The 15,694-nt window shown below is 28.9% G+C and overlaps 2 protein-coding genes across 6 annotated transcripts in view; both read right to left on the bottom strand.

The window, feature by feature from the left end:
• LOC107641255 lies at positions 4,672-6,857 on the bottom strand. The gene is made up of 4 exons (XM_021124005.1): positions 6,783-6,857; positions 6,611-6,691; positions 5,172-5,342; positions 4,672-5,130 (listed from the first exon to the last, which is right to left on the bottom strand). Exons 1-4 carry the CDS (start codon positions 6,855-6,857, stop codon positions 4,672-4,674), a joined length of 786 nt encoding a protein of 261 aa, XP_020979664.1.
• The window catches only part of LOC107644355 (probable sulfate transporter 3.5), a 10,400-nt gene continuing 6,837 nt past the window's right edge, over positions 12,132-15,694 (bottom strand). For 4 of the 5 annotated variants that reach the window (XM_021102944.1, XM_016348193.2, XM_021102945.1 and 1 more), the window contains 5 exons: positions 14,612-14,898; positions 13,709-13,902; positions 13,242-13,312; positions 12,724-12,800; positions 12,132-12,587 (listed from right to left, as the gene is read on the bottom strand). In XM_021102944.1, the coding sequence (XP_020958603.1) occupies positions 12,384-12,587; positions 12,724-12,800; positions 13,242-13,312; positions 13,709-13,902; positions 14,612-14,898 (833 nt within the window). In that variant the 3' untranslated portion in view covers positions 12,132-12,383. The remainder of the gene's footprint in view (positions 12,588-12,723; positions 12,801-13,241; positions 13,313-13,708; positions 13,903-14,611; positions 14,899-15,694) is intronic. The other variant, XR_002347418.1, reaches the window with a different exon arrangement.

Raw genomic sequence — 15,694 nt, forward strand, 5'->3', positions numbered from 1 at the left:
AACAAAATTTCAGCTAACTTTTGTTTTAAATTTGAGATAATTAATTTTAATATTTAATATACATACTTTAGTAGTCCCCGACCAATTGGATGTATTATCCTAAGCAATGCTTATCAAAAAGTAACCAAATGATGATTGGGACATGAACAAAATTTCAGCTAACTTTTGTTTTAAATTTGAGATAATTAATTTTATTATTTAATATACATACTTTAGTAGTCCCCGACCAATTGGATGTATTATCCTAAGCAATGCTTATCAAAAAGTAACCAAATGATTGGGCATGATTGGGACATTGAAAAACATTAATCAGAAATTAAAATTAAGAAAAGGAAAAAGTGAAGGAAAAGAAGAAAAGCCAGAAAGGCATATGCATATGCTGATGAATTGGTGACTACAGATAAGGAAAAACCAATGAAGAAAAATATATATGGTGATTGCAACTAAGGATAAACAACTAATGGTGGCCAAGTCACAATTATTCTGCAGAATTTTATGTAGATATTCAATTGAATTCAATGTAACTAACATAAAAACAAATGAAAGCAATTTTGGATTTGGAGGAAACTTGCTTGGTCCCTGGCTGGCTGTGGATGTAATTTACCTGCTTCTTCATTCTGGCCCACTGACAACCTGCTACTAGTTGTAGAGCATTTCCCTAATCCTAATATATAATAATCTCATGTATATATAACTTGATAATGACACTCAGTTTTGTTTTTTATTTTTTTGCATGGTTCGTTTTGGGTAGTCTTCTAATTAATTATATGTTAGTAGTGACTTTCGAAAAAAAAAGGGAGTGATTTGATTTATGGTATAATTTTTAATTATATTTAAGATATATTTAAAATAATGAATAATAAATAAAATATTTTTAAAATATATCTGAAAAATATTTTGTAAACACATAAAATTATCAAAAATTATAAGAAGATGAATGTGAAGATATAGTCGTTATTATGTTTATTTAGTTATAATAGTTTTAAAGTCATGATTCTTTTCTCCTTCAAATACAAACAAAAACATATATTAGAAAGATATAATTTTTTACTAGAAGAGAAAAAAATAAAGAGCGTATTTTACATCCAAATTCTGACAGAAGATCGGAGTGTGGTGAAAATAAGAAGAGCACGGGACAGGAAAGAACACAGCGCGACGGAAGAGCAGGGAGGAGCACGGGGCGCGTGAGGAGCGCAGGGTGGGAAAGGAGCGCTACGTAGGGGAGGAGTGTGGCAACGAAGGAGGAGTTTGAGGCACTACAGATCTAAATTTTACAAGTAGGTAATAAAATGTTTAATGGAGTGAAATTTATGTTTTAAGATATTTAAGGAGTATCTTGGGATATGTTAGGATTTATAAAATTTAAAATTAAATTGTTAAATTTTAGTTTTACTTAAACTGTTTTTTTAAATTTGTATTTTAAATTAAAAAATATAAATCTTTTTGGAGGTGTTTGTTTTAATTTTTTTAAATTAGTATAATAAAAAGTTGTTTAAAGAATAAATTTAAAAGATAACTAGTGATATTGTTTATTTATTATTGTACACATAAAACTACTTGTTTAATTACCTTTAATATTATGTCAAGTAGACAAGGACCAACTCTTATATATGTATGAAAGCTAAAACAGTTAGGTGAAGCAATGTAAAATTGTAAATACAGTATAAAAGAGATGGATCACGTAATCACGTACATAAAAGAAGATAAAGGGACCAACTTGTCCTTCCCTCTCATTTATGGGACATCTTCTTGGATAGGAACATATATAATTGAGTAAAGTATTGTTTTTGTTTCCAACGTTTGGGGGTAAATTCTATTTGTGTCCCTAACATTTAAATCATCCTATTTGTATTTCTAACGTTTATAAAAGTGATTTAATGTTATCCTGCTGTCAATTACACATCATGAGTGTTTTAGTTTGAGTTTTAAAAATATCTTCTTGAAGTTAGAATACAAATGTCTGGGATAGAATCGATGATCTAGCTACTCTGAAAAATAGCTCATCAAATGTTGAAACTAATTCCTACAACATTTACATAATTTACTTTTCTAGGGACATAATTGAATCTAAACACAAATAGTGGGTATAATATTAAAATCGAACACATCCAAGTGAGACCTAATTGAGAATGAATACATCCAAGTGAGAATAATTGAAAATTATAATCAGATTTGTTAGTATAATTGATAGTAGGATAACATTGAATCACTTTTATAAACGTTATGGATACAAATAGGACGATTTAAACGTTAGGGACACAAATAGGACTTACTCCAAACGTTGGGGACAAAAACGATACTTTACTCTATATAATTTCAATAACAAGTTTCTAGTCGATAACGATTATTTCAGTTCATCTGAAAAAATGGGTTAATGTTAAAAATGGATTTTGAAATATCACACTGGAGTCTATTTAGTTTATAAAAAATATAAACGTAGTTCAAATTGGTTTTTCTATTAACGTTCTTTTGGTACAAATGGCTAATGTCACTATTAAGTATTATGTATGTGACATGTTAAGAGCATGAAATGTGACAAGTTTTTACTTCACAGGTTACCATCTAACTAACAACTAACATCAACTTGAAATTAACAAAAAGTTCATCAATATAACTTACGTTTGTGTAATTTAGAAATTAAATTGAGGTCTTGAATCTTTTAAAATATTAAATTGATATATGTATAATACTACAAAAAATTCACTTATTACCATCGAATTTACTTTTGGAAACTAATCCATAAAAAATTTTTCGACAAAAATTTATTACCGTCAGATTTATAACATTCAATGCCAACATTGTAAATATTACCATCGAAAAATTCTAATAGAAAAGAGCAAGATATTTGACGAAATTATGCTATCATTATCGTCAAATTTTTTTGACACAAAATACGACAGTAATGTTTCGACGATCATTCACATTTTAAAAAAATAAAAATAATTACTGTTGAATAAATTTCACGCAAAATTCAACAATAATAAATAATATTTTTTTAAATATAAATTATGTGTTTCGGTTTGCACCAGATCTCATCCAATGGTTATAATTTCGCAAAAATAATTTTTTGGTTGGCAATTTTCATGAAATTTTTTTACGATATAACCGATGGAATGATCATGAGTGCCATTTTAGATGCTTTTACACGCAAAACATAACAACAAATCTTGTGTTGGATTATGAATTTAACGATAATATTTGTAGATTTTCATATTACATACTATTGTCAAAAAATTCGACGAAATATAATAATAAGCTTGAATTTACATATTTGTATATGTTTCAAATGTTTATCACTTGGGTCACCGCTCTTTGGCTCTTTGGTCTTTATATTAGCTACTAGTGTTAAATCTGTGCAATGCACGAATTTATATTTAAATTTGACAAGTTAAATCGAAAATAATATTTTATAATCATAAATTTTTCGAGTTTAATATAACACTATCATCGTCATTATATAATAAACGTACTGAATATGCTGTTTTATCTTTATTCAAAGTAAAATGCAAATGGAAGAGGTTGAAGTCTTGAACCATAAGGAGGGAGACATGAAAAAAATAAGAACATATATAACTGTAATAATAGCACGTCAATTTTACACTAAACTTTATATCAAAAGGCTAATAAAAATTTATCGACAACCTAGTATCTTACTAACTTCATCAGAAAAGCAATTGGCATATGATGTTGTACTCCCTGTTACACATTTCATCTCAAATTTGAAAACAGAGTTATAGATAAATTAGTTATATCTACAGTAAATATTTGACACTTGTGTAAATCATAACATGCTATTAAAATGAAAATAATATTATTCTTACTTAAATATTATTAAAAACTTCTTTAAACACGACCTTTGTTGTTGATGACTTTGGATTGCCGTCTTCATTCAGAATTAAAACCTTGAAACCACTGCGACTCTTAACCCTTGACAAAGCAACATAAAGTTGTCCATGGGTGAACACTAATTTTGGCAAGTAAAATCTTACATGTGATAATAATGATTGACCCTGACTCTTGTTAACGGTCATTGATAAGCATATTGTTAATGAAAATTGTCTCCGTTGGAACTTAAATGGCAATCCTGAATCTGAAGGGATCAAGTTCATTCTTGGAATGTACACTTTATCTCCAATATTCTACCGGTCACTACCGTCACTCCAATTACGTTGTTGCCAAGTTCGTTAACTATTAATCTTGTCCTGTTGCATAAACCTGAAGTCTGGTCTATGTTTCACAGTAGCATTACAGCGACTCCTAACTTCAAAGTCAACTTGTAATTGGGTAGTCTCGAACATTTGATGTCATTTAGGAACTCTGGTGTGAACCACTCTTGTTGTACATCTTCATTCTCATCAGCTTGACATGTTGTGTCAGAACTCAAATACTCCTTTTCCATCCTGGAAAGATTATCAAGACGAAATCGTTTACCTTCTCGACACTCTCAAGCGTGGGTGCAAGAATTGTTCTACTCTGAAACCTGTAATCTGACATGTTTTGCAACAAATTTAGATATGCAAAGTCTACTAAATGAGAGAGATGATCATCAGTAGTTGTAATCAATAGATCATCTGGAATTTCAACTTCTGATTCATCACCAACAACAAAATCAATATTTCCATTTTCAACATCAAGTAACCAATTAGCAAATCTCTTCATTTCACCTTCATCTTAATCCGAAGAAGACATTAGAAGCCTCATGTTTGTATGCAATTTCAGAAGCTTACAAAACGACCACAGATGGGATGAGTTAATAGCTGATGACAATATATCGTATCTACTCCCTTTCGGAATCACCGGAAGTATCTGTCTAAAATCACCTCCTAGAATAACAACCTTACCATCAAATGGTTGATGTGTCTTATGTTGATCGGTAACTGACATAAGATCCCTGAGCGTCCGATCAAGTGCTTCAAAGCACATTTTATTGAGCATTGGAATTTCATCCCAAATTATTAAGCTACTTTGGATGAGTAGCTCAGTCTTCAAACTGCCATGCTTGATGTTGCAAGTAGATTCATCAGTAATTGTAATGGGTATTGAAAATCCAAAATGAGCTGTTCTGCCACCAGGTAGGAGTAAAGATGCAATTCCACTGGATGCGACATTTAAAACAATCTTTTCTCTAGACTGAATAGCAGAAGAAATTTCATTCCAAATAAATGTCTTACCACACCCACAATGCCCATAAACAAAGTAAAACCATCACAGTCTATAATAACAGCATTGAGTATCTCATCGAATACTAACCTTTGCTCATGAGTCATCTTTTGTTCCATATATAAATTTGTATGAGTCAACTCATTTGTGTCATATGCTAACTCCTCCTCTATTAGTTTATTCTAAAAAATGTGAACATCAGACATCTCAGGATATGACATTGATTGATAGTCTCTTAAGGATCTCGCATTGCTATTGAGTATCTTCTCAATCTCAATAAAGTGAAGGTTTTTCAATTCGTCATCAGTCATGTTTAGTCCTAACAAAAGCACATCAAAGCTTTTCTCCTCTCATATAGTATTCCATAAGCTAAAAATGTCCAAGTTGTATTCCTTAGTTTTTAGTTTCATCATAAATAGTATCATATTATTATTTGCCGATAAAAATAAATAAAATTAAATATAATTTAAAAATCAATAACCTTATAAATTACGTAAATTTAGAAAAAATATTTAATTTTTTTAAAATACTAAATTAATTCAATTTTGTCGGAACAACATTAGAAACAGAATTAAATATAGAGGATTGTCAAATTAAAATTTTCTTTTAAATAGTATAAATAACCTCACATTTTAATAAGATTGGTAATTTTATTTACTTTAACCTTTTATAATTAGCATATTTGCTTATAGATTATATAAATTTTTAAAAAATATTCTCAAACCCAATTGCTTACTTAATAATTAAAAAAAATTACATTTGAATTTAAATTTAAAATTTTAAACATAATACTTTAATTAAAAATTAGAATTAGATTTTTTTAAAATAAGTACACATTAAAAATTAATAACTAACTTAATTGTATCAACAATAATTCGAAAAATTTATAACTTTATGACATTAAATATTAAATCAGAAATTAACAAAATATCAATGATGTGAATCGAATTGGAAATAAAACCATAAGTAATAATCAAATAATTTCAATTTATATCTAAAAAAATTCTAAATTCTAAACATAAAGATTGAAAAGAACCAAAAGAGAAATAACAACTCAAGAAAAGATAATGTTTTCACCAAAACAAACATATGTTTGGTATTATTCTATTAGATAGACTCTAAAAAGGATTCCAAAACATGTGCATCTAAATTCTCAATTTTCATTCTCAATCTTGATCTTCTTGCAAATTGAGGTATCTCCTTCCACCTCCGAATCTTCCGACTCCGAGGATAGTTGCTTGGCTGGTGTAATAGTATTTTTCAACACTTCGAATTCATCATTGTCCGCAATTTCATTAGAGAATTCAAACAACAAATTCTGTACAAAATACTATGTTAAATTAAAGACTTCCTTCTCACCGTTGATTTTATCTCAATAATATTTTTTGAATAAAATTAAGCTCTAACTTTGAGAAAATAAACAAATAAAAAATTTATTTTGAGCAAATACTTTAGCACCTTTTACTTCTTTCCCTTCAATGATTGTGGATGCCTTTGAAATTGAAAGCAAACCATTGATGTAGTCAATATCCTAAAATTATAATTAGTTATTAAGTATTATTTATAAATTAGATACTACTAATGATCAAAGAAGAAAAAAATTGATTTTTAATAAAAAGTACACTTATAACTGTATTCACAATTTGAATAGGGTGAGCCTTTTTGAATTTATTTATGAAGTTCACATTATCAGTCATCTTAACTTTATAAGAAGGTGAAAAATATGGATTATCAAATATTTGAACTTCAACGATAAAGAGAGAGGTCTTATCAATTAGGTTGAGCAAAAGTGTAAGTGTATTTTTCCGCTCTGTTGTATCGTAATTATCCTCTTTCTAACTCTCTGCTATTTTTTCGCGTGTGCACAAAAAAAGCTTAATAAGTATGAATATTTAATAAGTAAGCTTAATGTTAGTTAAGATACATTTGTTACTTATTAATAATATTAATAAAATTATTCATAATAAAATAAGTTAAAATAACAATTTAAAAATATGAGAATATCAAAATTTTTATATTTATAAAAATAAATATATGATTACTCATCATCAATCTCTAATTCAATAATAGTGTATTTAGTAGATTTGTCATCTTTTTCAAGAGTACTCTCATTCCCAATTCCAGCAAGATATTCAATAATATCTAAAATGAATTAAAATAAAAAAAATTATTGTCAATAAATTTGTTAAGAAAAAAACACAGCCGAAATTATCAACAAAATAAATAAATTTATAAATAAATTATACTTTTTCTAAAACAATAAACTTACCAAATAAATAGGTATAATCGTACCCAGGAGTATTGAGAGTATCAAAACTAACAAAATTAAATCCATATCGTGGGATACTTGATGATTCTGGAAGTCTCTACACATCGGTATGTTAGCTTAAATTAACCATATACTCATGATGTGTAGTCTTGAAGTTACCCTCACTAATTTCAACACCAAAATATCTTATTTGGTAAGATATTTCTTCTCTTAACAAATTCATGAATCAAGACACAAGAGCCCTCTTAACTGAAGCGTGTATTTTTCCTCCCTAGAATTGATAAACAAAAATCAAAGAACAATTAAATGGGGATAAACAAACAAATTTAAAATATAAATAATATAAATTTAAAATAATATAAAAAATATTAGTAGAAAACTCATGTCTTCATCAAGTTAGACCATCTCAATTGAGTATGGCAATGGAGAATTTCTGTAACTTGGTAGTATCCATAATCGTATCTCTCGAACACGTACACACAAATTGTCAATGGTAGGATTGATTTCTGCAATTTTGTGAATAACAGCCATTGGAATAAGTAGAAAAATTTTAGATTTTGGATATATGTAGAGAAAATGATTGATGTACTTTGAATTGTGGTGCTATACATATCCCATAACTTATACTTTTATAGTTGGCTCATAGCTAAATTTTTTTAAATTTAATTGACTTTAATTTAAATTTGAATTGAGGCTTACAGATAAAGTAAATAAATATATTAATAATTTTTAAAATTCTAAATCAACGTAAATATATGTAAAAGGACGTATGTAGCTGCAATTTAAAAAAAAACAAAATTTTATAAAATAGTGTTAAAATTTAAAAAATAACAACCTAAATAAAATAATCTAAAATTTAAAAAATAACAATTTAAGTAAAATAATCTAAACAAACAATTTAAAATTTGAAAATAACAAACTAAGCAAATAATAATTTATAATTTATAAATATAATTCTAAAAATTTTTAGTGACGACACGTAAGCAAATAAACTTTCAGATTCAACGTATGAGTGCCGCGTCAGCATGTGAGCTCCTCATTTGTATTACTATAAAGATTTAAAATTCGTTGTTCTAACCCCAAATAATCTTACTACTACTTTTCATTTTTATATGCCTAATCTTTCTAATATATATCCATGCTATAATAAGTGGATCTTTCATGATCCAAATAATGACAACCCTCCAATATCAAATGCAAGGATCATTCATGATCCCTCACCTAATACTACTTCCCCAACATAGAAAGTGTAACAAGCACGATTGAGTGTGAAAGGATAAAAATTAAGGATTTTACTGTGGTAAATATGAATATAGGTTTAATTATGATTATAGATTTGATAAATGTAAATGAAGACTAGTCATGGTGTTCAACGAAAACACCATTGAAAAAACATAGATCTTAATCCCCTGTGTTAAGCATTGGAATTGTGATTTTTGTGTGTATATTGATAAATGTTGATGAGTTTGGAAAATTCCAAGTTAATTTTGATGATGAATAAACATTATTGAAATATTTAATCACAATATTATTAATTTGATTTTCATTTAACATATGTTAATTAATAATTTTGTGATGCAGATTTTAATTGGGCCGAAAATAAAATTTTGGTGCAAGCCCAATTATACTCAGTCTTGATTTAATGCAAGAATACATGATGAGTATGGCTGAATTTATTTTGGGTCGAAACAAAAGAAAATTAACAAGCCCAAGTGTTTTATTATTAACTTAGCTTTGAATGTCCAAATTAATTTGTGGCTGAAGCTAGTTGTTATAATGGGCCAAATTGATTTTATTATTACAAGCCCAATATCTATGTTAAGTGATCCAATGTTTGATCCAAAATCCATCATGAAAGCAAATGTTATCATTTGCCTTATGCTCTCCAACGGATTCCAACTTTCATTAAGGATGGATTTCAAATTTCATCTTGATAGCATTGGAAACATAAATGAGAGAAAGAAAATGAGTGACATGATTGATTTATTGTTGCAGCACGCCACTCAAGCAAGGGAAGTAAAAGCAACTTTTTCCACTCAAGTGTTTAACTTCATTTAATTACTTCTCATTCATTTGTGTCTTCTCTCTCATCTTTCCTTCTTCTCTTTCGGTCATTATCCAAGAAGCCATGGAAGCTACACCTACTCACCGAAAAGAAGATGGAGCACGTCTCAAGACCATCTCAATGATGGCAAGAAAACATAACAAAATAAAAGTATGCTGTGGCTGAGATATTCACCCAAAATAGTAAGATTTGGTGAGATAATCTCGAGCTCTTCATACTCAAAAAAGAAAGAAGAAGATTCGGCCAGCAAGGTAGAGATTCTTGGAGGCATGGCTTGTCTTTGATTCTGCTCAACCACCACAGGAAGTAGCTAGAGTGGCGAAGTGATGGAAGAGGCAGAGATTGAAGCAGATGAAGCCATCATCATCATGAAGCATCAAGGGCCAGAAATTCATCTTGGAGAGCAAGCCAAGGATGGAGCGCTCGGATTGATGAAGGGTGATGACCAAGGAAGGACTAAAGGTAATTGCATGTTGGGTTTTGCATGGTTATCTCTTCTCTCTCTGTGTGGCCAAACCGGATCTGTTTCTTGGAGAAGAAGTTGGCTTGATTTTTGGCTTCAAAAGTGGAGGCTTCCCTCTTCTATAAAAAGAGAGAACAGCCACTGTTTGGAGCAAGGAGTTAGAAGTAAGCAGTGAGAGTGCAAGGCACATGATTCTCAGAGCTACCTAAGCTTACAGATTTTCTTCTCCTTCAATATATTCTGTTTTGTATTTTTCTGTTTAATTTTGTCATGTCTTGAGTCTCATGGAAAAAGGCAAACAGTGAGGTTTGTATGAAAAAGCCATAGAGCGAAAAAAGGCAGAGAGTGCAAAATTAAAATAAAAAGCCATAGATGTCCTTAGAGTTCTTTTGTTCATCTATGTTGTGTTTCATGATTTTGTGGGAATCCCCTTGTAAGTTGGGTTAGCACTTTACAGATTGTAATCAGGAAGATTATAGTGAAATTTCATCATGTTTGTGATGGAGACTGGATGTAAGCTGCACTGCACTTAGCAGCTGAACCAGGATATATTTGGGTGTAATTTTCTCTCTTCTCTACTCCATTTCTGTTTTTACTGCACAGGAGTAAAAACAAAAAATATCTCGTGTAAAGTGACGAGACAAAAAGAAAAGTCTCGTGGCTAGGGACGAGACAAAAAAAAAAGTCTCGTGGCTAGTGACGAGATAAAAAGACAAAAGGTTTCCAAAGTTGGTTTCAAGAGTCAGCAAGTATTATCAAGCAAAAAGGGGCTAAGATTCAACCCCCTTCTCTTAGCCACTGATAACCATCAAATGTGATTGTGTTGATATATGAATAAAAGAGAATGAGGATGAATATTATAACATGAGTGTGTGATAAGGAAGAAGCATGGTTGATCAAGGAGAAAATTAGAGAGAAACCACCGAGAACAAAGAGTATTTATTAAAATTCAACATCTTATTATAAGTTCTATTCTTTTTTTTGGACATTAATGGTTATCTACGGTATTCAAAAACTAATCTGTTGCAGATTTAAATTCTATTTAAAGATTTGTCACTAGTTATTGAGTTACTATATGTACAAGACAGAATTCAACTCTTGACATTTATTTAAGTGGACGAGTAAATTGACTATTCGACCAATTCAATTATCAAACTTTATTTCTATTAATTGGGCTAAGCCCAATTATACTGCTCCCAGTCTATTTACCACTTTATATAGTATCTGCTTTTAAGAATGTAATCTAGTATTACCAAAAAAAAAAAGGATGTAATCTAGCGACATTTGTATATGCCTTGCTAGATAGTGCATCAGAGTTTAAATCATAGTTATAATTAGAAAGTGGTTATATGGAACCATGGAGAGAGAAGGGTATGTGTGTGTTAGGATGTATGACAAAAAAAAAAATTTATAACCAATTTGGATTGGTATAATGGTTAGCTCACTAGTTCGCTTAAATAAGTGTCAAGGATTGAATCTGTCTTTGTGCATGCAATAATCCGTTGGCCAGCAACAAACCCTTAAATAAGATTTTGATTTGCAACAAATTAGTAATTGACCTACCAAACTGAAATATCGTTGACAACAAAAACGAAAACTCATAATTTATAAATTTCAAATAAACCAAATCAATTAAAAAAAAAAACTCATATTAGGATTTTGGTATGGAATTTTTGTTTTCAAGAAAATGATACTGAAACTACAGTAGTGGGCTTCATGTTTTCCTGCTATAGGCCTTGTGGGCTCAAAGCTGAAAGGTAAGGATCGATTAATTGACTCTATGGGGATCTTGTTTGGACTAAGCCGTTGAACATATTATGGGCCTTTTGTTAGGCCTAATAAGAGAATAAATATTTATCCTTCAATAAAGTAGAAACAAATTCTGAAAAAAAATTGAAACAAATTGTGATTTCAACAAAAAGTCTAAAACCACTATAACGATCTTTAATGCCCAGAATTTTAATGCATCAACTACCAGGAAAAAAAAAAAAGCTTCAACGCCTGAAAATTTGAATTTGAAATTTAGTAATTTGCTGATTTTGATTGGTATCAATTCACTCGTCTAACTAAAAAACTATCATATTCGAATTATACTTTATGCATATAGTAATTTCAGATCCAAAACAAGTTGATTTTTGACTTGTAGAATAGGTTAGAGAGAGAAAAAAACATTGCTAACAAAATTATGTGACAATGTATGAATAAATTAAAGGTGGATATTTCACATTTCTTGACCCACAATATTGATACACCATTTGACAATCTAGACTACTCTAGTTATCAACTAGGTTGTTTTTCTCTAAAAATTTTTAATTGTACAAGCGATGAACATACACGAAGTTTGATCTCAACTACTTTAAACGAATTAAAACACATCATTATTTTATTTTCTATGCTCTAACCTCCTACTTAATTAATAACTTTTATTAGGCATGATGATCGGGTAATTGTTGATGAGTTGTGTCTTCATTAATATTATTGTTATTGGTCTTGAGTGAACGAAGTGAATATTGAGTTGCATTCACTGCATCATCCAAATTCAGATAGAATGAATCCTTCCCAACCTTGTCTACAAAATTGGATGCCACCAGCTTCTCCATAACCTCAAGTCTTGGGTTCACTATTAACATCTACAAAAAGAAAATAAATAAAAGTAAAAACATTATATATAGATATATATAATATGTTTTTTATTTTTTAATAAATCAAGTTGAAGGATCTAGCTATATAGATATATAGTCCAAGAAGTTTAATTCTATATTGTACCTGAATTCCATTCTTTTCCAATACTCTATAAGTCTCTAGCAATCCTTCGATACCAGTCATGTCAATTGATGTTACTCCTACATAAGCGTATAAAATCAGGAAATTAAGAATTATTACATGATATCTACGAGTATAATAATAATAACCATAAAAAAAGTATTTCTACAAAACATTGTTTTTTTATTTTTTACATATTTTAAAGATTCATTGTAAAAATCACTACGAGAGAGAAAGACACAAGATGATAAGTAATGAAATATAATAAAACTATAGGAAGAATTTTAAATATACTAAGAATACTAGTGTTTTAGTAATTTTAGTCGTTGATCTCAAGCATATTATTGAAATCAATAGCCAAAATTATTATAATAACATTATTCTTTGTATATTTGAAAATTTTTAGTTGTACGTGAATTTTTAATATATAATTACCATGGGTCAATAAAATAAGGATATATAAAAACTTAGGTCTTTTCATCAATCTTGTAAGGATAATAAATTTCCATATCTTAATTTACCTGAAAAATCAAGTATGATCTGCTCCACAACTCCATCAGAATCTTTTTCACTTCTAACGTACCTCATAATCCTAATGCAGATTTTAGAAATTTAGATTCAACATGGATGTATTATTGTAGGGGTGTGACAATTGATAAAAGTGTTGTGTTTGTAACACTCTTTTAGAACACTTTTCTATAAATATTTTTATTCTTGAATAATATAAAAGTAAACTTGATGAGAAAAAATAAATTTAATAAATATGCACCATTTCTTAAAAAAATGTATATTTTGAGCAATCATATATATTAAAATATAAATATATTAAAAATAATTTAAACAATATATATATTCATACACAAATATACAGTGATTGAGTTGGTGGATATTTTGGTGTGCATATAATATTTTTATATTTTACGATATTTAAAAAATAGTAAAACTATCATCTATTAATTAATAGTGTTACTGTTAATATAAAATTTACCTTTCTTTGACATAGAGAGCATTTGCAAAGTAAATGGGGGAACCAAGTTGAATAATCAAAACTCCTGGGTATGTTGTTGTAGGAGTGTATTGATCAACATCTCTATATGAACCTGAAGAGTCATCTAACTTTCCAAGCTTGCATGTGGCAGGCCTAGCCACATATAAGAGTGCTCTAAGAAGGCTCAGTACAATCTTCATTTCATATATGGAATAACAATAACTTAAGTTAGATAAAATAATTATAATTATGTCTAAGTAGAATCAATTATTCATAATTAAGAAAATGAGAAGATTGGTGTTTAACTTAATTGGTAGATACAAATTTATGCATATTTTATTTTACTTCATATAATTTTAAAATTAATTCTTTAGTTTCTAAAATTGCAAAGAACTCCATTTAAAGGGTTTGTTGTTGGTTTTTGAAATTATTTTGTTGTTATTTACACAAGACTATATTCAAACCCTAACATTTATTTAAGTGGAAACCACTTGATATCAATTCAAATTTATTATGATTTAACTACTATTATATTTAACTATCAATCTAATTGTATAATTGTCACTAAAATTTTTTAGTGACAAAGTATAAGACGACTAATGTCTAGTTACCAATAAAAGAAAAATAAATGGCCGCTAAAAGTGATTTTTTTTAGTGGTGACAATTATAGAATATTAGTCCATGCCATATGGATAATGACAAATTTACCATAGTAAACTAATAATGATTGACCAACAAAAAAATTAAAAATCTATTAAAATATAATTTTTTGAAATTATACAATTAGCTTTAATTAAAACTTAAATTTAGAGATTGAGATAATACATGGTTCAATAATTCTATATATGAAATTAAACGGTTACTCTAACAAGAATATAAAATTGAAGAAATTGAAGTACTCACAGAAATCATAAGGCCCTGATCCATTGTTAGAAAGATGACTCCTAAGAAGGCAGCCATGCAAATAAGAAAGTCAAACTTGTCAACTTTGAAGAGATGAAGAAAGACACCATATTTGATGAGTCCAAGCATGGCAGATGTAATAATAGATGAGAGAGCAACAATAGGAGTGTATCCAAATAGTGGTGCCAAAAACAAGAGTGTTAACGCCATTAAGACTCCCTGCACCACGTTTGTCATAGGTGTCTTACACCCTGCATTGTAATTCACCGCCGTTTTCGAAAATGGTCCTGTATACACAAAACACTTCAAATTCTTAAATATTCCATAGTGTATTTTTTATTTTATTTTATTATTATGGTTGATAATAACTATATAAAACATAAGAATAAGAAAGAAAAAATATAATAAAATACAGTAAAATATTTTTTTTTTTTGTTCTAAAATCAAAATTAATTGTAATGTATCATTAATTTTGACAGATTTTTTTTTGTTGCCCACGGTATCTCCCAACCCAATAGGTAAAGGACTAATCCGTCGCGAATCTGAACTCCATTTAAAGGTCTGTTGTTGGCCAATGAGTTGCTGCATGCACAAGGCGGGATTCGAACTCCCGACACTTGCTTAAGCGGACGAGTGAGCTGATTACTCGACTAACCCAAATTGGTTATAAATTTTGACAGATAATGACGGTTTTTTGGCTGCAGTTTCTAATAATTGTGGCTAATTTGACGGAAATTGGTCATATTACGCATAATTGTTTAGCAACAGTTTCGTGTTAAACACTATAAAAATCACCCTTATTTGTTGTGATCTTTATAATGTTTAAATTCTTTTTTATATTTCCACAAAGTTGATTTTTCTTTATGACTGTTTAATAAAGTACCTTTAATTTAGTACTACCAATAACAAGTTTGTTTATTTCATTGTATTATTTATTATTTATATACTGTAAAAATAATACAGTTAAAACTGATAATAGGAAAAAAAATTATAGACTTTATTAATTAAAAAATTTATTAAACTTATTTTTATATATTTATAATAAAAATGACTTCCATTTAGTAATAAATTTTCTTATTTAGG

This window comes from Arachis ipaensis, chromosome B05, assembly GCF_000816755.2.
Source record: "Arachis ipaensis cultivar K30076 chromosome B05, Araip1.1, whole genome shotgun sequence".
NCBI classification, from domain to species: domain Eukaryota; kingdom Viridiplantae; phylum Streptophyta; class Magnoliopsida; order Fabales; family Fabaceae; genus Arachis; species Arachis ipaensis.